This window comes from Anomaloglossus baeobatrachus, chromosome 6 (genome assembly GCF_048569485.1).
Source record: "Anomaloglossus baeobatrachus isolate aAnoBae1 chromosome 6, aAnoBae1.hap1, whole genome shotgun sequence".
Classification (NCBI taxonomy): Eukaryota; Metazoa; Chordata; class Amphibia; order Anura; family Aromobatidae; genus Anomaloglossus; species Anomaloglossus baeobatrachus.
The window spans coordinates 297,630,034-297,655,891 of NC_134358.1; the positions used below are offsets into that span (position 1 = coordinate 297,630,034).

Below are 25,858 nucleotides of genomic sequence, written 5' to 3' on the forward strand. Positions count from 1 at the left end.
CCCATTTCAGCCCCATCCTGCAGAACTTCACATTTTCTTGGCCCTAATCACAGTTCCATCCTGCAGAACATTATGTAATTTTTTCACCTATTCATTGCTGATGCCGCATTATTTCAATCCTTTTTGCCCACTATACACAGCTCCATCCTGCAGTATATTGCTCCTTTTACCTGTATACATGAGCTCTGCACTGTTATATGGCAGGCTACTATTCCATAACATAGTATATTCTGGTGATTGTACAAAGGCTCTTCTTTGAATGGAGACTTTAAGTTCAGCAAGCAGGAATCTCATGTTAGATTCTGTTATAGTTAATATGATAGGGGCTGAAGCGAATTACAATACACTCATCAATAGTGTTTAGGGAAGGCAATTAAGAAGGCCTCTTGGCTTTTTTTGTTCTCCCAGGGTTGCAAGGTGGGATGACAATATTCTAGCAGCAAGCCTTCTGTTCTCATCACATGGTGCCAAGGTTCCATCCAGCTGCCAGTCACTAAATCACCTAGTACTGATACCAAATAAGCTGATGATGGACTGAGGAAGCCAGCATCAGTTGGGGGTCAGGTAATGGTTAAATGCACAGATTCACTGACAGGGAATACACTGCTTAAACCCTGCTGAAGTTGGAAGCTGTCTTTCATGAGGATCAGTAGGCACCATGTTAAGAGTCTGTGGCAAGAAAACATTTTGTAAGTTTAAAGGGTATTCCCATCTCCAAGATCCCATCCCAATACGTGGTAGGAATAATAATAATAATAACAATAATAATAATAATAGCAAATACCTCCAATTAGAAATGTAGTATTGTTCTCCTGATGTAGCCATGTCTCTTACCTCATGTGCAGGGCATTGCAGCTTCGGTATCTATGGTTATCACAATGATCAACTAACTTACTCACTATATGAGTGGACATAACCATGGATACCTAAGTTACAATGCCCTGCACATGAAGTAAGAGACATGGTTATATCAGGGGAACTATACTACATTTCAAATTGGAGGTATTTGCTAATATTCTTATTATTATTACATCTACATAGTGGGATAGGATCTTGAAGATGGGAAATACCCTTCAATTAGTTTTTTCTATTGCTTTCCTCTTGCTGTAGGGATTCAGTGATGTGTACTAGTACCTTTTTCTGGTAAATTTAGCCAGTTTAAGGCTCTATAAGGGCCAACAAGCAATGTAACCCAACAGGGTCCTCAATTCACTGCTGGCAAAGCCCCCATTGATATAGCATTAGTAAAAGATTGCTTGGGGTTCGCGTTTTGACACCCCCACTAGTCATCTGTTTAAAGGAGCCATGGAAACATTGCTGCATTCCTAATGTTTTACATTCATCTATCTGCATACTGTAAAGTTAATAGCAGTCATGCTGGGAATTGCAGAGCTAGCCCATCCTCTTCAATGGTACTATGAGCTAGACCATACCAATCTAATATTGATGGCCGAGCCTAAAAATAAATCATCACTATAGTAAAAACCTCTTAAGCTGAATGTTCCTTATTCCAAACATGTAAAAATAAGCCCTTAGAAGATACTTAGCTTTGTTTTTTATTGCCTAAAACTTTTTGTGCTGTCAAACAATTAATCCATAAATAGACTCAGCTAGCGGATATGGCATTGTTATGGCCTCTAATACAATAGAGGAATACAACCTAGACCTACTATTGTTAAGAGCCACAATACTGAGGCTTTAAATGGTATATAAACATGCTTATCCTGTTCTAGTTTTGATGCAGCTTTATGTTTTTTAATGGCGGTGTACTAGAAAACTATAAATGGCAAAGACAACCATAATAGTTAATGTGCTTAGTAATTCCTGAAATAATGCTTTGCAGTGTGGTTTATTCAGTTTTGAGGCAACATTAGTATTGAACATTAATCAATAAAGCACATTATATGGACATCATAGAAGCTAATAGCTTAATTTTTAATGCAATCTTAGTGTAATATAATTCTCTGAAAGTAATGGATACAGTATTGGTAGAAGCAGAGTTCAGGAATGTAAGTTGCCTGCTCAGTTTCTACAATCCTGTACAGACCACCGCTCTGTTATGTAGAGGGACAAGGAACTCATTTTTATTCCCTTAAACTAGATATATACTGTATCAGAAAAAAACAGTGTAACATTTACTCCACAATAGGATAAAGAGTTGCACACCAGTCACAATGTATAGGGGAATAATGAAAAGCAGAACTGCTATGGGAATACTAGACTGAAAAATACAATGACTATCTGAAAAAATGAAAAACATAAAAATAGTATGTGCATAATTGCTATGAATAATAGGAATGAGAGATGTTTAGCCATTGTATTGATCAATGCAAAGAAGCCCCAAACCAAACGCCAAGGTAATCTCTATTTTTGGGGTCCCTAACCTACATGTAACCTAGAGATTACCTTGGCGTTTGGTTTTGGGGCTCCTTTGCATTGATCAATACAATGGCTAAACATCTTTCATTCCTATTATTCCTAGCGGTTATGCACATACTATTTTCATGTTTTTCACTTTTTTCATATAGTTCATTGTATTTTTCAGTGTAGTATTCCCATAACAGTTCTGCTTTTCATTATTCCCCTATAAATTGTGACTGGTGTGCAACTCTTTATCCTACTATTTAGTTGTATATTTTTGAGTCTTGCACCTTGTTCACACCATGGTGTTCCAGACGTATTCTTTAATTAACATTTACTCCATGTCTGCTTTACATCAGAACCATTTTTTTAAGTGTAACTATTTGTTGTTAGGAAGTTAGAAGAGTTACAAGATTATCAGCAATTTCTCATTTTCCAACAAAATTTACAAAACCATTTTTTTAAGGACCACATCATATTGTAAGTGACTTTGAGGAGTCCATGCTACAGAAAATACTACACCCCCAAAACATTCTCAAAACCACATTCATAACATTTATTAACCCCTTCAGGCACATCAGAGGAAATTAAAGCAATGTGGAAGGAAAAAATGAAACTGGTTTTCCACAAAAATATTGCTTTGGCCTCAATTTTTGCATTTTCATAAGGGTAAAAGGGTAACTTTTTTTTAAACTCTTTAACTTAGTCCCTCTATGGGAATTTATTTTTTATTAGTCTAATTGCTGATGTAATGCATTGCAATGTACACACATTACAATACATTATATCTGCTGGTGTGACACTGGCAGAATGCCTGTGAGACCATGCTCCTGGCATGGTCTAACAGGTCACCATAGCTGACAGATCATGAGGTCATTATTTGACCTCCTGCTGTCATGGCAATCATCATTTCCCCGTGAGTGCATTATCATGTGAGAGAGGGAGCCACCTCCCTCTTTCAAGCTTCTAATTGCTGCGCTCATTATTGATCACAGCATTTAGAGGGTTAAACTACAAGGGGCTGTGCAGGCACCATCCCCGACTGTGACAGCTGTCGCTTAGCTATCAGCTCCTGGCAGCAAATGCCAGAATGTACCAGTAAGTTTGCAGGCATGCACTGTAATATACGACCCCTGTTGTACCACACTGATAACTTTGACTCAAGTTGTGTGTTCCACTACTTTTTGTTTCCTATCACTGAGCCAGTTGTTAACCCAGTTACACATATTTTCCCCCAGTCCCATTAGTCTCATTTTATGTACCAACTTTTTGCATGGCACCAGCGTCGGACTGGCTACCAGAGGAATCTCCTGTAATGCCAGGCCTGGATTCAGTTACCTGCTTTGAACTCCGAGGCTCTCAGCTGCAGCCTGGTCTGATCTCAGAGTTTGCAGGACTGCACCGCGAGCGCCGAGTGATTGATTCCCCAGTGATTGCGGTTCAGGTCATAACAGCTGCGGACATGCCGGGCTGCAATCCGGACTTCAGGTGAGAGCATCAAAGATCAGCCCGGGATGTCTGCAGCTGTCATGAACTGAACCGCAATCGCCGGGGAATCAATCACTCGGCGCTCACGGTGCAATCTAGTCTGCACTCCGGATCTCAGGTGAGAGCTCCGGTGTGCAATGCAGGTAACTGAATCCAGGCCTGGCATTACAGGAGATTCATCCGGTAGCCAGTCCGACACTGCATGGCACAGTATTAAGAGTCCATATAGAAAACATACTCTGCATTTCCCTGGTCCAGTCCGGAACTTGTCTCCTCATAGAAGCTAATCAGATTAGTTTGACAGGACCGATCCCTCATAAACCAATGTTGATACTGGGTTATGAGACTATGCTTATTGAGATACTCCAGAATAGTATCTCTTAGGAAAACCTCAATCAGTTTACTTACCTGTTTATATTTTTCCAGCTCAGATTTTGTCCTCTTTTTAAATATTGGCATTACACTTTTGTGACATAACCTGTTATTATGGAGTACTATGTACAGTCAGGGCCAGAAATATTTGGACAGTGACACAAGTTTTGTTATTTTAGCTGTTTACAAAAACATGTTCAGAAATACAATTATATATATATAATATGGGCTGAAAGTGCACACTCCCAGCTGCAATATGAGAGTTTTCACATCCAAATCGGAGAAAGGGTTTAGGAATCATAGCTCTGTAATGCATAGCCTCCTCTTTTTCAAGGGACCAAAAGTAATTGGACAAGGGACTCTAAGGGCTGCAATTAACTCTGAAGGCGTCTCCCTCGTTAACCTGTAATCAATGAAGTAGTTAAAAGGTCTGGGGTTGATTACAGGTGTGTGGTTTTGCATTTGGAAGCTGTTGCTGTGACCAGACAACATGCGGTCTAAGGAACTCTCAATTGAGGTGAAGCAGAACATCCTGAGGCTGAAAAAAAAGAAGAAATCCATCAGAGAGATAGCAGACATGCTTGGAGTAGCAAAATCAACAGTCGGGTACATTCTGAGAAAAAAGGAATTGACTGGTGAGCTTGGGAACTCAAAAAGGCCTGGGCGTCCACGGATGACAACAGTGGTGGATGATCGCCGCATACTTTCTTTGGTGAAGAAGAACCCGTTCACAACATCAACTGAAGTCCAGAACACTCTCAGTGAAGTAGGTGTATCTGTCTCTAAGTGAACAGTAAAGAGAAGACTCCATGAAAGTAAATACAAAGGGTTCACATCTAGATGCAAACCATTCATCAATTCCAAAAATAGACAGGCCAGAGTTAAATTTGCTGAAAAACACCTCATAAAGCCAGCTCAGTTCTGGAAAAGTATTCTATGGACAGATGAGACAAAGATCAACCCTTACCAGAATGATGGGAAGAAAAAAGTTTGGAGAAGAAAGGGAACGGCACATGATCCAAGGCACACCACATCCTCTGTAAAACATGGTGGAGGCAACGTGATGGCATGGACATGCATGGCTTTCAATGGCACTGGGTCACTTGTGTTTATTGATGACATAACAGCAGACAAGAGAAGCCGGATGAATTCTGAAGTGTACAGGGATATACTTTCAGCCCAGATTCAGCCAAATGCCGCAAAGTTGATCGGACGGCGCTTCATAGTACAGATGGACAATGACCCCAAGCATACAGCCAAAGCTACCCAGGAGTTCATGAGTGCAAAAAAGTGGAACATTCTGCAATGGCCAAGTCAATCACCAGATCTGAACCCAATTGAGCATGCATTTCACTTGCTCAAATCCAGACTTAAGACGGAAAGACCCACAAACAAGCAAGACCTGAAGGCTGCGGCTGTAAAGGCCTGGCAAAGCATTAAGAAGGAGGAAACCCAGCGTTTGGTGATGTCCATGGGTTCCAGACTTAAGGCAGTGATTGCCTCCAAAGGATTCGCAACAAAATATTGAAAATAAAAATATTTTGTTTGGGTTTGGTTTATTTGTCCAATTACTTTTGACCTCCTAAAATGTGGAGTGTTTGTAAAGAAATGTGTACAATTCCTACAATTTCTATCAGATATTTTTGTTCAAATCTTCAAATTAAACGTTACAATCTGCACTTGAATTCTGTTGAAGAGGTTTAATTTCAAATCCAATGTGGTGGCATGCAGAGCCCAACTCGCGAAAATTGTGTCACTGTCCAAATATTTCTGGACCTAACTGTAAGTATTAATTAATGATCTGTCTATCACAGTACTTCATTCCGGCAGTACTTGGTGCTGTATATCATCCGGATCAGGGGATTTGTCTGCTTTAGGGATTTTGAAGTGGCACCATACTTTTTGCTGGGTCAAACAGGTAACATTTAATGGAGAATTTATGGTATTCCTTATCATTTTATCAGTCATTGGATTTTCCTAAATAAGTACTGTAGAGAAAAAGATATTTAGCAGATTGATCTTTTCCTCATCCTCTTCCACCATTTTACCTAGACTATTTTTGAGGGGGCCATCACTATTATTTTTCAGTTTCTTACTGTGTATGCATTTGAAGAATATTTTTGTATTAGTATTACTTTTTATGGCAATGAGTCTCTCTGTTTCAGTCTGCCTTGATTTGCTTTTTACATAATTTTTATTTTCTGTAATTATGCCTCATCACCACCATTTTATTTTAATTATCTAATGCTTTCTTTTTGTCATTTACTGCGTACCTTACAGCTCTATTTAGCCATAGTGGTTATTTCTAGCTTGTTTATTCCCATAGGGCATATATTGTGCACAGGTTCTTTCCAGTATTCATATAAAAGGGTAGGACTTTGTCCCAGTTTATGGGGAGATAAGGTATGCACACCAGTGACTATGGAAGGGGAATACATGGAATAGCAGAAACTGCTGTGTGAATACTGACATGAAAAATTCAATAGCTATTTGTAAGAATGAAATGTGAAAAATAGAACCTGCATTACTGCCATGAATATATGAATAAAGAGAAATTTAGCTACTGAATTGATCAATGCAGAAGAGCCCCAACACTACGCCAAAGTATTTCTCTACGTTGGGGTCCCTAGCTTGTGTGTGTCCTCTCATGCAGTTAAAAAACTTACCGTGTATGGGACGCTGAGACCCAGGCTATATATGCGTATAATGTGGATTGGCAATAGGTGTGTATGGGGAGGGTTCACAAACGAAAAACTACTAACATTAAGGAATAACGTTTGGAACTCCATTCTATGTCTGAACTGGGTGCAAAAAACCTAAAAAACATCACTATGGGGAGATAAGGTATGCACACCAGTGACTATGGAAGGGGAATACATGGAATAGCAGAAACTGCTGTGTGAATACTGACATGAAAAATTCAATAGCTATTTGTAAGAATGAAATGTGAAAAATAGAACCTGCATTACTGCCATGAATATATGAATAAAGAGAAATTTAGCTACTGAATTGATCAATGCAGAAGAGCCCCAACACTACGCCAAAGTATTTCTCTACGTTGGGGTCCCTAGCTTGTGTGTGTCCTCTCATGCAGTTAAAAAACTTACCGTGTATGGGACGCTGAGACCCAGGCTATATATGCGTATAATGTGGATTGGCAATAGGTGTGTATGGGGAGGGTTCACAAACGAAAAACTACTAACATTAAGGAATAACGTTTGGAACTCCATTCTATGTCTGAACTGGGTGCAAAAAACCTAAAAAACATCACTATGGGGAGATAAGGTATGCACACCAGTGACTATGGAAGGGGAATACATGGAATAGCAGAAACTGCTGTGTGAATACTGACATGAAAAATTCAATAGCTATTTGTAAGAATGAAATGTGAAAAATAGAACCTGCATTACTGCCATGAATATATGAATAAAGAGAAATTTAGCTACTGAATTGATCAATGCAGAAGAGCCCCAACACTACGCCAAAGTATTTCTCTACGTTGGGGTCCCTAGCTTGTGTGTGTCCTCTCATGCAGTTAAAAAACTTACCGTGTATGGGACGCTGAGACCCAGGCTATATATGCGTATAATGTGGATTGGCAATAGGTGTGTATGGGGAGGGTTCACAAACGAAAAACTACTAACGTTAAGGAATAACGTTTGGAACTCCATTCTATGTCTGAACTGGGTGCAAAAAACCTAAAAAACATCACTATGGGGAGATAAGGTATGCACACCAGTGACTATGGAAGGGGAATACATGGAATAGCAGAAACTGCTGTGTGAATACTGACATGAAAAATTCAATAGCTATTTGTAAGAATGAAATGTGAAAAATAGAACCTGCATTACTGCCATGAATATATGAATAAAGAGAAATTTAGCTACTGAATTGATCAATGCAGAAGAGCCCCAACACTACGCCAAAGTATTTCTCTACGTTGGGGTCCCTAGCTTGTGTGTGTCCTCTCATGCAGTTAAAAAACTTACCGTGTATGGGACGCTGAGACCCAGGCTATATATGCGTATAATGTGGATTGGCAATAGGTGTGTATGGGGAGGGTTCACAAACGAAAAACTACTAACATTAAGGAATAACGTTTGGAACTCCATTCTATGTCTGAACTGGGTGCAAAAAAACTAAAAAACATCACTATGGGGAGATAAGGTATGCACACCAGTGACTATGGAAGGGGAATACATGGAATAGCAGAAACTGCTGTGTGAATACTGACATGAAAAATTCAATAGCTATTTGTAAGAATGAAATGTGAAAAATAGAACCTGCATTACTGCCATGAATATATGAATAAAGAGAAATTTAGCTACTGAATTGATCAATGCAGAAGAGCCCCAACACTACGCCAAAGTATTTCTCTACGTTGGGGTCCCTAGCTTGTGTGTGTCCTCTCATGCAGTTAAAAAACTTACCGTGTATGGGACGCTGAGACCCAGGCTATATATGCGTATAATGTGGATTGGCAATAGGTGTGTATGGGGAGGGTTCACAAACGAAAAACTACTAACATTAAGGAATAACGTTTGGAACTCCATTCTATGTCTGAACTGGGTGCAAAAAACCTAAAAAACATCACTATGGGGAGATAAGGTATGCACACCAGTGACTATGGAAGGGGAATACATGGAATAGCAGAAACTGCTGTGTGAATACTGACATGAAAAATTCAATAGCTATTTGTAAGAATGAAATGTGAAAAATAGAACCTGCATTACTGCCATGAATATATGAATAAAGAGAAATTTAGCTACTGAATTGATCAATGCAGAAGAGCCCCAACACTACGCCAAAGTATTTCTCTACGTTGGGGTCCCTAGCTTGTGTGTGTCCTCTCATGCAGTTAAAAAACTTACCGTGTATGGGACGCTGAGACCCAGGCTATATATGCGTATAATGTGGATTGGCAATAGGTGTGTATGGGGAGGGTTCACAAACGAAAAACTACTAACATTAAGGAATAACGTTTGGAACTCCATTCTATGTCTGAACTGGGTGCAAAAAACCTAAAAAAACATCACTATGGGGAGATAAGGTATGCACACCAGTGACTATGGAAGGGGAATACATGGAATAGCAGAAACTGCTGTGTGAATACTGACATGAAAAATTCAATAGCTATTTGTAAGAATGAAATGTGAAAAATAGAACCTGCATTACTGCCATGAATATATGAATAAAGAGAAATTTAGCTACTGAATTGATCAATGCAGAAGAGCCCCAACACTACGCCAAAGTATTTCTCTACGTTGGGGTCCCTAGCTTGTGTGTGTCCTCTCATGCAGTTAAAAAACTTACCGTGTATGGGACGCTGAGACCCAGGCTATATATGCGTATAATGTGGATTGGCAATAGGTGTGTATGGGGAGGGTTCACAAACGAAAAACTACTAACATTAAGGAATAACGTTTGGAACTCCATTCTATGTCTGAACTGGGTGCAAAAAACCTAAAAAACATCACTATGGGGAGATAAGGTATGCACACCAGTGACTATGGAAGGGGAATACATGGAATAGCAGAAACTGCTGTGTGAATACTGACATGAAAAATTCAATAGCTATTTGTAAGAATGAAATGTGAAAAATAGAACCTGCATTACTGCCATGAATATATGAATAAAGAGAAATTTAGCTACTGAATTGATCAATGCAGAAGAGCCCCAACACTACGCCAAAGTATTTCTCTACGTTGGGGTCCCTAGCTTGTGTGTGTCCTCTCATGCAGTTAAAAAACTTACCGTGTATGGGACGCTGAGACCCAGGCTATATATGCGTATAATGTGGATTGGCAATAGGTGTGTATGGGGAGGGTTCACAAACGAAAAACTACTAACATTAAGGAATAACGTTTGGAACTCCATTCTATGTCTGAACTGGGTGCAAAAAACCTAAAAAAACATCACTATGGGGAGATAAGGTATGCACACCAGTGACTATGGAAGGGGAATACATGGAATAGCAGAAACTGCTGTGTGAATACTGACATGAAAAATTCAATAGCTATTTGTAAGAATGAAATGTGAAAAATAGAACCTGCATTACTGCCATGAATATATGAATAAAGAGAAATTTAGCTACTGAATTGATCAATGCAGAAGAGCCCCAACACTACGCCAAAGTATTTCTCTACGTTGGGGTCCCTAGCTTGTGTGTGTCCTCTCATGCAGTTAAAAAACTTACCGTGTATGGGACGCTGAGACCCAGGCTATATATGCGTATAATGTGGATTGGCAATAGGTGTGTATGGGGAGGGTTCACAAACGAAAAACTACTAACATTAAGGAATAACGTTTGGAACTCCATTCTATGTCTGAACTGGGTGCAAAAAACCTAAAAAACATCACTATGGGGAGATAAGGTATGCACACCAGTGACTATGGAAGGGGAATACATGGAATAGCAGAAACTGCTGTGTGAATACTGACATGAAAAATTCAATAGCTATTTGTAAGAATGAAATGTGAAAAATAGAACCTGCATTACTGCCATGAATATATGAATAAAGAGAAATTTAGCTACTGAATTGATCAATGCAGAAGAGCCCCAACACTACGCCAAAGTATTTCTCTACGTTGGGGTCCCTAGCTTGTGTGTGTCCTCTCATGCAGTTAAAAAACTTACCGTGTATGGGACGCTGAGACCCAGGCTATATATGCGTATAATGTGGATTGGCAATAGGTGTGTATGGGGAGGGTTCACAAACGAAAAACTACTAACATTAAGGAATAACGTTTGGAACTCCATTCTATGTCTGAACTGGGTGCAAAAAACCTAAAAAACATCACTATGGGGAGATAAGGTATGCACACCAGTGACTATGGAAGGGGAATACATGGAATAGCAGAAACTGCTGTGTGAATACTGACATGAAAAATTCAATAGCTATTTGTAAGAATGAAATGTGAAAAATAGAACCTGCATTACTGCCATGAATATATGAATAAAGAGAAATTTAGCTACTGAATTGATCAATGCAGAAGAGCCCCAACACTACGCCAAAGTATTTCTCTACGTTGGGGTCCCTAGCTTGTGTGTGTCCTCTCATGCAGTTAAAAAACTTACCGTGTATGGGACGCTGAGACCCAGGCTATATATGCGTATAATGTGGATTGGCAATAGGTGTGTATGGGGAGGGTTCACAAACGAAAAACTACTAACATTAAGGAATAACGTTTGGAACTCCATTCTATGTCTGAACTGGGTGCAAAAAACCTAAAAAACATCACTATGGGGAGATAAGGTATGCACACCAGTGACTATGGAAGGGGAATACATGGAATAGCAGAAACTGCTGTGTGAATACTGACATGAAAAATTCAATAGCTATTTGTAAGAATGAAATGTGAAAAATAGAACCTGCATTACTGCCATGAATATATGAATAAAGAGAAATTTAGCTACTGAATTGATCAATGCAGAAGAGCCCCAACACTACGCCAAAGTATTTCTCTACGTTGGGGTCCCTAGCTTGTGTGTGTCCTCTCATGCAGTTAAAAAACTTACCGTGTATGGGACGCTGAGACCCAGGCTATATATGCGTATAATGTGGATTGGCAATAGGTGTGTATGGGGAGGGTTCACAAACGAAAAACTACTAACATTAAGGAATAACGTTTGGAACTCCATTCTATGTCTGAACTGGGTGCAAAAAACCTAAAAAACATCACTATGGGGAGATAAGGTATGCACACCAGTGACTATGGAAGGGGAATACATGGAATAGCAGAAACTGCTGTGTGAATACTGACATGAAAAATTCAATAGCTATTTGTAAGAATGAAATGTGAAAAATAGAACCTGCATTACTGCCATGAATATATGAATAAAGAGAAATTTAGCTACTGAATTGATCAATGCAGAAGAGCCCCAACACTACGCCAAAGTATTTCTCTACGTTGGGGTCCCTAGCTTGTGTGTGTCCTCTCATGCAGTTAAAAAACTTACCGTGTATGGGACGCTGAGACCCAGGCTATATATGCGTATAATGTGGATTGGCAATAGGTGTGTATGGGGAGGGTTCACAAACGAAAAACTACTAACATTAAGGAATAACGTTTGGAACTCCATTCTATGTCTGAACTGGGTGCAAAAAACCTAAAAAAACATCACTATGGGGAGATAAGGTATGCACACCAGTGACTGCTATTCCATGTATTCCCCTTCCATAGTCACTGGTGTGCATACCTTATCTCCCCATAGTGATGTTTTTTAGGTTTTTTGCACACAGTTCAGACATAGAATGGAGTTCCAAACGTTATTCCTTAATGTTAGTAGTTTTTCGTTTGTGAACCCTCCCCATACACACCTATTGCCAATCCACATTATACGCATATATAGCCTGGGTCTCAGCGTCCCATACACGGTAAGTTTTTTAACTGCATGAGAGGACACACACAAGCTAGGGACCCCAACGTAGAGAAATACTTTGGCGTAGTGTTGGGGCTCTTCTGCATTGATCAATTCAGTAGCTAAATTTCTCTTTATTCATATATTCATGGCAGTAATGCAGGTTCTATTTTTCACATTTCATTCTTACAAATAGCTATTGAATTTTTCATGTCAGTATTCACACAGCAGTTTCTGCTATTCCATGTATTCCCCTTCCATAGTCACTGGTGTGCATACCTTATCTCCCCATAGTGATGTTTTTTAGGTTTTTTGCACCCAGTTCAGACATAGAATGGAGTTCCAAACGTTATTCCTTAATGTTAGTAGTTTTTCGTTTGTGAACCCTCCCCATACACACCTATTGCCAATCCACATTATACGCATATATAGCCTGGGTCTCAGCGTCCCATACACGGTAAGTTTTTTAACTGCATGAGAGGACACACACAAGCTAGGGACCCCAACGTAGAGAAATACTTTGGCGTAGTGTTGGGGCTCTTCTGCATTGATCAATTCAGTAGCTAAATTTCTCTTTATTCATATATTCATGGCAGTAATGCAGGTTCTATTTTTCACATTTCATTCTTACAAATAGCTATTGAATTTTTCATGTCAGTATTCACACAGCAGTTTCTGCTATTCCATGTATTCCCCTTCCATAGTCACTGGTGTGCATACCTTATCTCCCCATAGTGATGTTTTTTAGGTTTTTTGCACCCAGTTCAGACATAGAATGGAGTTCCAAACGTTATTCTTTAATGTTTGTCCCAGTTTATGGCATAATCATTTCTTAGCCATTGGAAATTCACCTTCCTGTAGTGTAGTGTCCTTGTAGCCCCTCTACCATACATCAATATGCTATACTATACATCAAGGATACATGAAAACCTATCACATTGTGATCACTATTACTCAATTGGCAGCCAAAGCATATATTTGATTTTGGCCCAGCCTATTGGTAGTATTAGATCTAGCAGTGACCCCTTCTTGTTAGGTTCTGAACCAGTTGTGAAAGGTAATTGTCTTTCATTGTAGTCAAAAACCTGTTACCTTTGCTTGACCTGCAAGTTTCTGCTCTCCAATTTTTAGCAGGTTAGTTGAAGTCCACCATAAAAATGACAATGACTTCTCTCTGATTTGCTGTCTCATCTATTTGCTTTATTTGGAAATTATCTTTATTTCTTCTGGCAGCTTCAAGCTTTCAGTCAAAGAGGCACAGCTTTCAGTACATAGTGAGCAGTGGCAGTACCCATGCCCCCAAGACTGACTGACACTTACTCTGTACTAATGCACTGATGGTCCAGCCGTCAGTCAGTGCTAGGGTGTGGCTACAGCCGCCGTTCATTGTGTACTGACCAGTAACTAAAGCCACACCAGCCATAAGTATATAATGGAAAGCAGAGTTTTCTTCCTCCCAGCAGCCTTCAGCTTTAAGTCATTGGCGTGCGACTGGCACAATTTCAGTATTCGTTCAGTACATCATGAGCGGCAGGTGTCACCATGCTCCACCATTGACTGACAACTTAGCATTCATGCATAGTTTTGGCACCTTTCCAAAATTGTGGGAAAATAACTTAGGATTTTGATCGAGCATCACATGCTTGAATCAGTGTGTCAAGTAACACGTATGGGCAATATAAAAATCACACCTGAAACCAGATAAAAAGGGAAGACGTTGACTCAATCTTTTCATTGTGTGTCTGTGTGTACCACATTAAGGGTGCGCTCACTCGAGCCGTATGACTCACACGAGTCTCGCATCGCATCACCCGGCACAGGCGCACACTCTCTGGACAGGAGTTTGTCAGCTGCATAGAAATACATATAGCCAACCCGCTCCTGTCAGGTGAGAAGCCAGCCATGCTGGTTAATGTAATCCGATACTCGTGCGAGTCATACGACTCGTGTGAGCGCACCCTAAGCATGGAGAACAGAAAGTGGAGAAGAGAACTCTGTGTGAACTTGAGAAACAAAATTGTTGAAAAATATCAACAATCTCAGGGTTACAAGTCAATCTCCAGAGATCTTGATGTTCCTTTGTCCACGGTGTGCGATATAATCAAAAAGTTTACAACCTATGACACTGTAGATAATCTGACTGGACGTTGGACGACGGAGAAAAAACGATGGTGGATAGTCCCAATGGTGGATAAGCAGCTCTAATCAACTTCCAAAGAAACTCAAGCTGTCTTGCAGGCTCAGGGTGCATCAGTGTCAGCGCAAACTCTGCGTTGATTTTGAATTAAATTAATTGCTATGGTAAGAAACCCAGGAGGACCCCACTGCTGACACAGAAACATAAAAAAGCTAGACTGCAGTTTGCAAGAATGTATGCGAGTAAAGCGAGCTTTACACGCTACGATATATCTAACGAGATGTCGGCGGGGTCACGTCGTAAGTGACGCACATCCGGAATCATTAGTGATATCGTAGCATGTGACAGCTATGAACGAGCAGAAATACTCACATTCTCGTTCATCATTGACACGTCGCTCATTTTCTAAAAATCGAACGTCCGGTTGTTCATTGTTCCCGAGGCAGCACACATCGCTCCGTGTGACACCCCGGGAATGATGAACTGCAGCTTATCTGTGGCCGCCGCCAATGTGGAAGAAAGGAGGTGGGCGGAATGTTTACGTCCCGCTCATCTCCGCCCCTCCGCTTCTATTGGGCGGCCGCTGTGTGACGTCGCTGTGACACCGAACATCCCTCCCCCTTCAGAAAGTGGATGTTTGCCGCCCACAGCGAGGTCGTTTGGAAGGTAAGTACTTGTGACGGGGGTTACAGCATTGTGCGACACGGGTTAGAAATTGCAAATGTGATCGCACGAGAAATCGACACATGTAAAGCAGCCTTAGGCCAAAATCATGCAAAAAAAGCATCTTGTGGATAGATGAGACCAAGCCAAAGCTTTTGGTAGAGCACATCATTCTACTGTATACTGAAAATGGAATAAGGCCTACAAAGAAAAGAATACAGTGTCTACACTTAAGTATGATGGAGGTTCAAAGATATTTTGCAGTTGTTTTGCTGCCTCTGACACTAGGTGGTTTGATTGTGTGCAAGGCATTATGAAATCTGAACATTGGTAGTGCCCAGTGTCAAAAAGCTGGGATTGCATTCTAGGTCATGAGTCTTCCAGCAGGAACACAATGATCCCCAATATACTTCAAGTAGAACACAGAAATGGATGGAAACAAAGCACTAGAGAGTTCTGAAGCTGCAGCAATAGGTCCCCTGATCTAAATATCATTGAACACCTGTGTAGAGATCTTAAAATTGCTGGTGGGATCAGTCTGCAAAAAAAAAGTGGACTAAAGTTCCAGTTGAGAGGGATAAGAAGATTGTTGATGGTTATAGGATGCGATTGATTGGAGTTATTTATTCCAATGGATGTGCAGCCAAATATTAAATTTAACACAAATATCAATTTTTGGAGTTTTCTGTAAATTTATGTCCAGTTTAGTTTTTTATCTCAGTTTTTGTGTTGTTCCAATACACACAAAGGAAATAAATGTACATAATTGTCCCAAGGAGGTTCTTGCAGGAATTGCTGACTGTCATGGTGGGGTCAGGATCTGAGGAAACTTCAGATTCCTGCACTCTGCCTGCTAACTTACTTGATGTCTGTGATCATTGCAGGGTGACTCGGGCGTTGACTCACAGACCTGTGGTTCACGGGCAGGCTAGCAAGAGTTCATTTCTACTGGACTGATTTTTATTATTTTTGGTCCCACGTTATGGGGGAGCCAGTCATATTTGCTTTCCTAGTATATACTGGCTGCACTGTTCTTATGGTGACAGCTATAGCTTGATTATAACTAGCCCGGAGAGTTGGATTTATCCAGGCTTATTGTTGGTTGTGAAATTATTGTTGTGTGGTTGTGGTGTTAGCTCTTGTTGTCCTTTTGTTGCTTCCTTCCTTCTCTTGCTTTTCTCCTTAGTACCTTACTGTTTCTTTCTTGTAAGTTTGCAGTGTGTCTGAGTTTTGTTTTTTCCTTATCTGTCACATCTGTGTTTCCATCACACTCCTGCCCCTTCCTTCCCTGGGGGGAGGGTGGGACAAGATCAGCTTTACTCAGGAGTATAGTAAGGTATGGGACTCCTTGAATCTCCACCATCAGGGGTAATCTCGAGGTTAGGTATAGCCTAAGGTCCCCTAGTGTGAGGCACAAAATAGTAGTCCCTTGTCCCTCTCTATCCAACAGTCACATAGTGACAATAATAAAACATGCAATTGCAATAATTTATTGTGAGCAATACTTCACCTTGTGGAACAATTACAAGGGTGCCAACACTTTCGGCCATGACTGTATATATTCAAATCTCTGTCTTTCTCTCTATATCACTCTCTCCTCTCTTCCCTATGTTTATATTAACACTTATGGCCATAACTATATATACAGTACTGTTTATATACAGACATCAACAAAAAATATTAAAATCATTGATAGGTAAAGTGAACAATAAAGATTATTTCATTACATTATCACTGTCAAGGAGTGATGGATTAGGCAGCAAGTGAACAATCAGTTTTTGTCATTGATATGTTGTAAGCAGGAAAAATGTGCAAACACATGATAGTTGTCCAGGATGCAAACAATGTTGCAGACCAAGAAAACTCATTCTTGATACTGGTATTCATAGTGGTCTCTATAGGCAGGAAGATTTATCGCTGATTGCAAAAATTGTTCGGGAATGCTCAGTTGAGAAGACTTTGCCCCTAGATTCTTTAAATCTCATTACAACGAAGTATCATGACTTATAAGGTCAGCCACTAAGGTCTTCGACTAGATAACACAAGGATGGCTTGATGTAGAAAACATGTTTCCTTTGTTCAGTTGTGTTAAAATGAGAAGCTTAAAATTTTCCAATTCAATATAAAGCATAAGCGATATTTTTCTTTTGCTGTCATGATTTTCTTTTTATTTCAGGGGCAAGTTGTGTTTCGAAATGGAGAAAGAATGGGCACAATCAAATTTACTCAGTTTCAAGGTATGATGTTCTTTGCTAGTAATGATGTGTAATCAGATATAATATGGGGTTATTTACCTTACAAATTCAGTCGTCTGGAAAGCAAATTTTGTTATTGGATCATTGCTTATATAGTGCTAAACAATTGATGAGGATCACTGCATTAATATATGAAAGATTGAATAGGCATGCTCTTCATATTATAAATGTACCATATTACTGTTTTGTCTAATATGGTGCAGGATTTAAGTGTAATTAAAAGTAATCTAATTTGTACCACTCAAGAATATCACAAGGGACGTTACTGTCAATGAAGAAAGAATAATTTTTACTTTTTAAAATGAACTGGTGTGACCAGATCTTATCGTGAAATGTCAGATTTACTTACTTAATCTACAAAATTCTAACATGGTACCCATAGAAATGTAATCAGTATTGCTTTACTGTTTGAGCTACTATGTTTTGCAGCAAGGATAGCCCAACCTTAGAGAAATTGAGATCTACCATTATAACATGGAACGGTTGTGATATTTACTTGGTGGGAGACTTAAAACTTGCTGCCAAGTTGCTAAGAGTAATGTGATACTGGAAATTTCCCTGTGAGTTGGGAATAGAGACAATGTGGTGCTATCTGAGCGTAGTAGGTATTTGGTAAAATTATAGAGGTGAGTGATGGATTTTGCACTCACCTGGGAGTAGTATATACGGTTTATCATAAAGCCATTCCAGGAAACTGGCTGAACTGAGAGTAGCTTGTCCGATTTGTTGCAGGACAATCCAGTGGGAATCCAGCCAGAGAAAGTTCTCAATGGTAATTGGTTGGTAGTAGTGCTCTCCTTCTCCAATGGCAGTGATGTTATGGGATAAAGGGGATTAGAATCCCAAATATCAATAAAAAGATTTGTTAAAATTAATAAAATACGTGTTTCGGGTGAGAACCAGCCTTCTTCAGGTATATACATGACATATACCTGAAGAAGGCTGCTTCTCAGCCAAAACACATTTTATTACTTTTAATAAACCTTTTTATTGATATCTTGGATTTTAATCCCCTCTATCCCATCACATCATTGCCATTGGAAACGGAAAGCGTTACTACCGACCAATTTTACTTAAGTGATAGTAATGGTATTAATACATAAAGGTCAGGGCTCTAGAACAGCAAACTATTTTCACTTAAAAGGGGAAGGTGAAACTTTAGACATCACACTTTATCCTTTGTTTGTTGGTTAATCAAAACATCCGTGAAAGAACTATCACAAGTATAGTATTAATAAAGTGTTAATTAATTTTACATAATATGTATTTTTCTATATTCATAATCACTTTTTTACTTTTTTTTTTATTAAGGAGCCGTGTGCATTTGCTTACTTTTCTAAGTATATAGCTGTATGAATTCAGTTTTTTAGTAGGTTTAAAATTTATTCCATGTAAATGTATCAAAATAGCGATTTAGAATACATTGGATAGAAAGAAATATTTTGGAGACTCTATTTTGGATAGAAAAGAGATGCTGCAGTCCATAGTAACAGAGACCATGCAGACTGATGTTGTTGTGTTTAAAAAATGGTCTTGGAAACTGTGGGGAAATGGTCGTATATCTGTTTCCATGACCTTATCAATCTAAAACTGAGCTACTAGTATACCAAGAATGAAGACAAAATGGATTCAGCTAACATACATTAAGCCACCTCTTACCATAATAGGAGTAGGACTATTTGAAGGTCTCTTCGTAGCGTTTTATCATGGGGTCTGCAGACCAATATCTGACTATCATTGCATGCAAGACAAAAACAGAACTCATCACTGAATAGGGTAGACATTCATTCCAGCTCCAAGTATTTATCTGCAGACCATGTTGACAATTCCATGCAGAGGCCTTCATAAGGGAACATTAAATTTGTTCTACACTTGGGATTTTGGTATAGAGTGGCACAATTTTTGCTAGCTAGACCCCTCTAGTCTTCATTTCAGATATACTAACAGTTCGGCATTACATTGATCTGATGGTGGAACCAGTGGTACGACCATTTCTCCAAAGTTTCTCAGGAGCTGTTTTTCAACATGACAATGCAAGATTGCTTGTTGCTCATGCTACTGTGAGCAGCATATGTGGCTTAAATATGCTACCATGAGTTGCCGCATCTTTGCATTTGTCTCACATCAAGCACATCTTGGGTATCATAGGTTGGTAATTATAAAGGGAGATGACAGCAGCAGATGCTGATAATTTACATGCTCAAAAGAATGGCAGGCAATATTCAGGCAACCATCAGTAACCTCACTGATAGCAAGCCAAAGCTTTAGTGCATATATTTCTACACATGCTGCTCATAGCTGATATTGAATGAAATAAGATTTTTTTTTTACTTTTTGTAAATTTCTTCAGTTCCTCATCAGATGCAGCTTACTGTGATTTCCATAAGTCCATAACTTTCCCTTTTTGACGTTGCAAGATCATTGTACAGGAATGTATATACAGTGCTCACCATAAATGAGTACATTCCCTTTGAAAAGTGAGATTTTAATTTATATCTTACTGAATACTAGAACAATTTAAAAAATAAAATATCATAAAAATAGGGTTAATAATACAACTTTCATTACAAAATCTTCAGTTTTACTCAAATTAGTTGATGCAAAAATGAATATAGCTCACATCAAAAACTTCTACATTTAGTTTTTTGTATAACATCCATGATTTTTAAGTACAGCACCAAGTAGTCTAGGCATGGAATGGACAAGAAGGCAAAATACTGCAATTTCTATCTTTTTCCATTCTTTAACCCCTCTATGATCAATGATGTATATAAACGTCCTTGCCCATGTCTGTCCCTTGACCATGCCTATCCTGTCTGTTAATGTGGTCTCGCACGGCATTATTCCCCATACATGTCTGCTGATCTGGTCAGCAGAAATGTGCAGGTAACAGGCACAGGTGGATTTTTGATGGTGCCAATGGGTTGCCATGGTAGCATGGGATCAGTCAGATGAGGACCCCTATGGCTGCCATGACGTGTTTCCTGTGAATGCCGACAGAGGGCCGACACTCACAGGAAAAGAGGAGTACTCTGATCAGTAGAAGCAATCAGAGTGTGCAGGCATAAAATAATAAAATCATTAAAAAATGTAAGAAAAAAAGTTTTGAAAAATCCCTAAAAAATTAACCCCTTCACGACCATGGATGGATATATCCATCATGGATCGTGTCCCGTTAAGCCCCGCCCCCTGCCGCGGGCAGGCGGTGGCGGTCGGCACACATATCAGCTGTTTTCAACAGCTGACATGTGTGCTTGCTAGCCGCGGGTGGAATCGCTTCCAGTCGCGGCCATTAACCCCTTAAATCTTGCTGCCAAAGTCTGGCAGCAAGATCTAAATGCACGCGACCATGTTTTTTACTTACCGCCGCCCCCACGGGAAGTCACGTGCGTGATCACGTGACTATCGGTGGTTGCCATCGTAGCACAGGGTCATGTGATGACACCTGCAGCTGCGAAGTTTCACTTTCGTTTTTCCTCGGCCGGGAGCAGAGGGAAAAAGAAAGTGACTATTTCTGCTGTTTACAGCTGTACAGCTGTGATCAGCAGATAGCGATTAGTGATCGGATTGCTGATCGCTATAGCCCCCTAGGGGGACTAGTAAAATAAAAAAAGTAAAAAAAAAAGTTTTAAAAAAACCCCAAAAAACCTAAAAGTTCAAATCACCACCCTTTCCCCCCATTGAAAATTAAAGGGTTAAAAAATAAATAAATATACACGTATTTGGTATCGCCACATTCAGAAATGATCAATCTATCAAAATATAAAATCAATTATTCTGATTGGTAAACAGCGTAGTGGCAAAAAAATTCCAAACGCCAAAATTACGTTTTTTGGTCGCCGCAGGTTTCACGCAAAATGCAATAACAGGCGATCAAAATGTAGCATCTGCGCAAAAATGGTGCCATTAGAAACGTCAGCTCGAGACGCAAAAAATAAGCCGTCAGTGAGCCAAAAATCCCAAAAAATAAGAACGCTACGTGTTTCAGAAAATGGCGCAAAACGTGCGCCACTTTTATTGGACAAACTTGTGAATTTTTTTAACCCCTTAGATACAAGTAAACCTATACATGTTTGGTATCTACAAACTCGCACCGACCTCAGGCATCATACCCATACATCACTTTTACCATATAGTGAACACCGTGAATAAAACATCCCAAAAACTATTGTGCAATCACACTTTTTTTGCAATTTTTCCGCATTTGGAATTTTTTTGCTGTTTTGCAGTACACCATATGGTAAAACTTATGGTTTCATTTAAAAGTACAACTTGTCCCGCAAAAAACAAGCTTTCATATGGCAAGATTGACGGAAAAATAAAAACGTTACGGCTCTCGGAAGAAGGGGAGCAAAAAACAAAAATGCAAAAACGGAAAGTGCCCCGGGGCTGAAGGGGTTAAAAGTTCAAATCCCCCTCTTTTGCCCACCCCGGAAATAAAATAATAATATTAATTTAAAAAATACACATATTTGGTATCCAAGAGTTCATAATGTCCAATTTATCAAAATATATAATCAATTAATCTGATCAGTTAATGGCATAGAGAGAAAAAAAAATCAAAACTGCAGAATTTATTTTAGTGGTCGCCGCAACATTTCATTACAATGCAATAACAGGCGACCAAAACGTTGCATCTACACACGTCGTCAAAATTGTTGGTACCCCTCATTTACTGGAAGAAAAACCCACAATGGTCACAGAAATAACTTGAATCTGACAGAAGTAGTAATAAATAAAATATCTACAGATGGGGAAAGAGACAGATGGGGAAAGAGACAGACACACATGCAGACAGGGACAGAGACAGGCAGACAAGGAAGGAGGAGACAGCCAGAGAGACAGACAAAGATAGATGGGGAAAGACATAGACCTTGATAGAGACAGACGGGGAGAGAGACAGAGAAATAGAGACAGACAAGGAAAGAGACAGACAGAGACAGGCAGACAGTGAAAGAGACAGACAGGAAAAGATTCAGACAAAGAGACGGGGAAAGAGACAGATCTAGAAAGAGACAGATGGGGAAAGAAACAGATAGAGACAGAGAAAAAAAGAGACAGACAGAGACAGGCAGACGGGGAAAGAGAAAGACAGGGAAAGAAACAGACCTAGAAAGAGACAGACGGAGCACATTACTTGGCCAATTTAGTTAAATCTGTGTGGAATATCTGTGGTGTTGAAATATATGTTGTGAAATGCTTCTATTAGCTTAGTTTTTGCCTTTAATAATTACATTTCTAGCTATTTGTTTTGTGTTTTTTGTGTGTAGATTTAATTTTTGTTTATACATTCTATTTTGTTAACAACAGTTATTAACCCGGGCGAAGCCGGGTAGTACAGCTAGTATATATATATATACTAGCTGTACTACCCGGCTTCACCCGGGTTAATAACTGTTGTTAACAAAATAGAATGTATTAACATTCCTGGGATAGAATGTATAAATAGAATGTATTAACGCTTGGGATAGTAACGGTTTCTCTCCCATTCTCTGTCTGTCTCCCCCTCTGTATATATCTCTCTGTCTCTCTCTCTATCTCTTTGTCTGTCTGTCTCTTTCCCTGTCTCTGACTGTCTCTGTCTCTTTCTCCGTCTGTCTCAATCTCTTTCCCTGTCTGTCTATCTATCTCTGTCACTTTCCCTATCTGTCTCTTTCCCTGTCTGTCTCTTTCCCTCTCTTTCCCTGTCTGTCTCTTTCCCTCTGTCTCTTTCCCTGTGTCTGTCTCTTTTTCTGTCTCTTTACCTGTCTTTGTCTGTCTCTTACCCTGTCTGTCTCTTTCCCTTTCTTACCATGTCTGTCTGTTTCCCTCTGTCTGTCTCTTTACCTGTCTTTGTCTGTCTCTTACCCTGTCTGTCTCTTTGCCAGAACTTCAGAAGAATGCACAGCCACACCCTTATATGGAATGTTGGCGTGTCACAATGCAGCCAGGGAAAGAGACAGACACAGACAGGTAAAGAGGCAGACACAGACAGGGCAAGAAACAGACATAGACACAAAGAGACAGACACAGACAAAGAGACAGACACAGGGAAACAGACAGACAGGCAAAGAAAGGGAAAGAGACAGACAGGGTAAGAGACAGACAAAGACAGGTAAAGAGACAGAAAAAGAGACAGACACAGGGAAAGAGACAGAGGAAAAGAGGGAAAGAGGGAAAGAGACAGACAGGGCAAGAGATAGACAGGGAAAGTGACAGAGATAGATAGACAGACAGGGAAAGAGATTGAGACAGATGAAGAAAGAGACAGAGACAGTCAGAGACAGACAGGGAAAGAGACAGACAGACAAAGAGATAGAGAGAGAGACAGAGAGATATATACAGAGGGGGAGACAGACAGAGAATGGGAGAGAAACAGAGAAACAGTTACTATCCCGGGCGTTAATACATTCTATTTATACATTCTATCCCGGGAATGTTAATACATTCTATTTTGTTAACAACAGTTATTAACCCAGGCGAAGCTGGGTAGAACAGCTAGTATGTATATATATATATATATATATATATATATATATATATCTCCCATCATAGCCTCTTGCAGATACAGTTAGGTCCAGAAATATTTGGACAGTGACACAATTTTCGCGAGTTGGGCTCTGCATGCCACCACATTGGATTTGAAATGAAACCTCTACAACAGAATTCAAGTGCAGATTGTAACGTTTAATTTGAAGGTTTGAACAAAAATATCTGATAGAAATTGTAGGAATTGTACACATTTCTTTACAAACACTCCACATTTTAGGAGGTCAAAAGTAATTGGACAAATAAACCAAACCCAAACAAAATATTTTTATTTTCAATATTTTGTTGCGAATCCTTTGGAGGCAATCACTGCCTTATGTCTGGAACCCATGGACATCACCAAACGCTGGGTTTCCTCCTTCTTAATGCTTTGCCAGGCCTTTACAGCCGCAGCCTTCAGGTCTTGCTTGTTTGTGGGTCTTTCCGTCTTAAGTCTGAATTTGAGCAAGTGAAATGCATGCTCAATTGGGTTAAGATCTGGTGATTGACTTGGCCATTGCAGAATGTTCCACTTTTTTGCACTCATGAACTCCTGGGTAGCTTTGGCTGTATGCTTGGGGTCATTGTCCATCTGTACTATGAAGTGCCGTCCGATCAACTTTGTGGCATTTGGCTGAATCTGGGCTGAAAGTATATCCCGGTACACTTCAGAATTCATCCGGCTACTCTTGTCTGCTGTTATGTCATCAATAAACACAAGTGACCCAGTGCCATTGAAAGCCATGCATGCCCATGCCATCACGTTGCCTCCACCATGTTTTACAGAGGATGTGGTGTGCCTTGGATCATGTGCCGTTCCCTTTCTTCTCCAAACTTTTTTCTTCCCATCATTCTGGTACAGGTTGATCTTTGTCTCATCTGTCCATAGAATACTTTTCCAGAACTGAGCTGGCTTCATGAGGTGTTTTTCAGCAAATTTAACTCTGGCCTGTCTATTTTTGGAATTGATGAATGGTTTGCATCTAGATGTGAACCCTTTGTATTTACTTTCATGGAGTCTTCTCTTTACTGTTGACTTAGAGACAGATACATCTACTTCACTGAGAGTGTTCTGGACTTCAGTTGATGTTGTGAACGGGTTCTTCTTCACCAAAGAAAGTATGCGGCGATCATCCACCACTGTTGTCATCCGTGGACGCCCAGGTCTTTTTGAGTTCCCAAGCTCACCAGTCAATTCCTTTTTTCTCAGAATGTACCCGACTGTTGATTTTGCTACTCCAAGCATGTCTGCTATCTCTCTGATGGATTTTTTCTTTTTTTTCAGATGTTCTGCTTCACCTCAATTGAGAGTTCCTTAGACCGCATGTTGTCTGGTCACAGCAACAGCTTCCAAATGCAAAACCACACACCTGTAATCAACCCCAGACCTTTTAACTACTTCATTGATTACAGGTTAACGAGGGAGATGCCTTCAGAGTTAATTGCAGCCCTTAGAGTCCCTTGTCCAATTACTTTTAGTCCCTTGAAAAAGAGGAGGCTATGCATTACAGAGCTATGATTCCTAAACCCTTTCTCCGATTTGGATGTGAAAACTCTCATATTGCAGCTGGGAGTATGCACTTTCAGCCCATATTATATATATAATTGTAATTCTGAACATGTTTTTGTAAACAGCTAAAATAACAAAACTTGTGTCACTGTCCAAATATTTCTGGCCCTGACTGTATATATATGTCCCAATCCCGGTCCCCT

The 25,858-nt window shown here is 39.8% G+C and overlaps 1 protein-coding gene across 1 annotated transcript in view; it reads left to right on the plus strand.

Moving 5' to 3' along the window:
- Positions 1-25,858, plus strand: part of GABBR2 (gamma-aminobutyric acid type B receptor subunit 2) — a 1,152,522-nt gene that overhangs the window by 662,585 nt on the left and 464,079 nt on the right. The window contains exon 8 of the mRNA XM_075314883.1: positions 17,560-17,620. Within this exon, the coding sequence (XP_075170998.1) occupies positions 17,560-17,620 (61 nt within the window). The remainder of the gene's footprint in view (positions 1-17,559; positions 17,621-25,858) is intronic.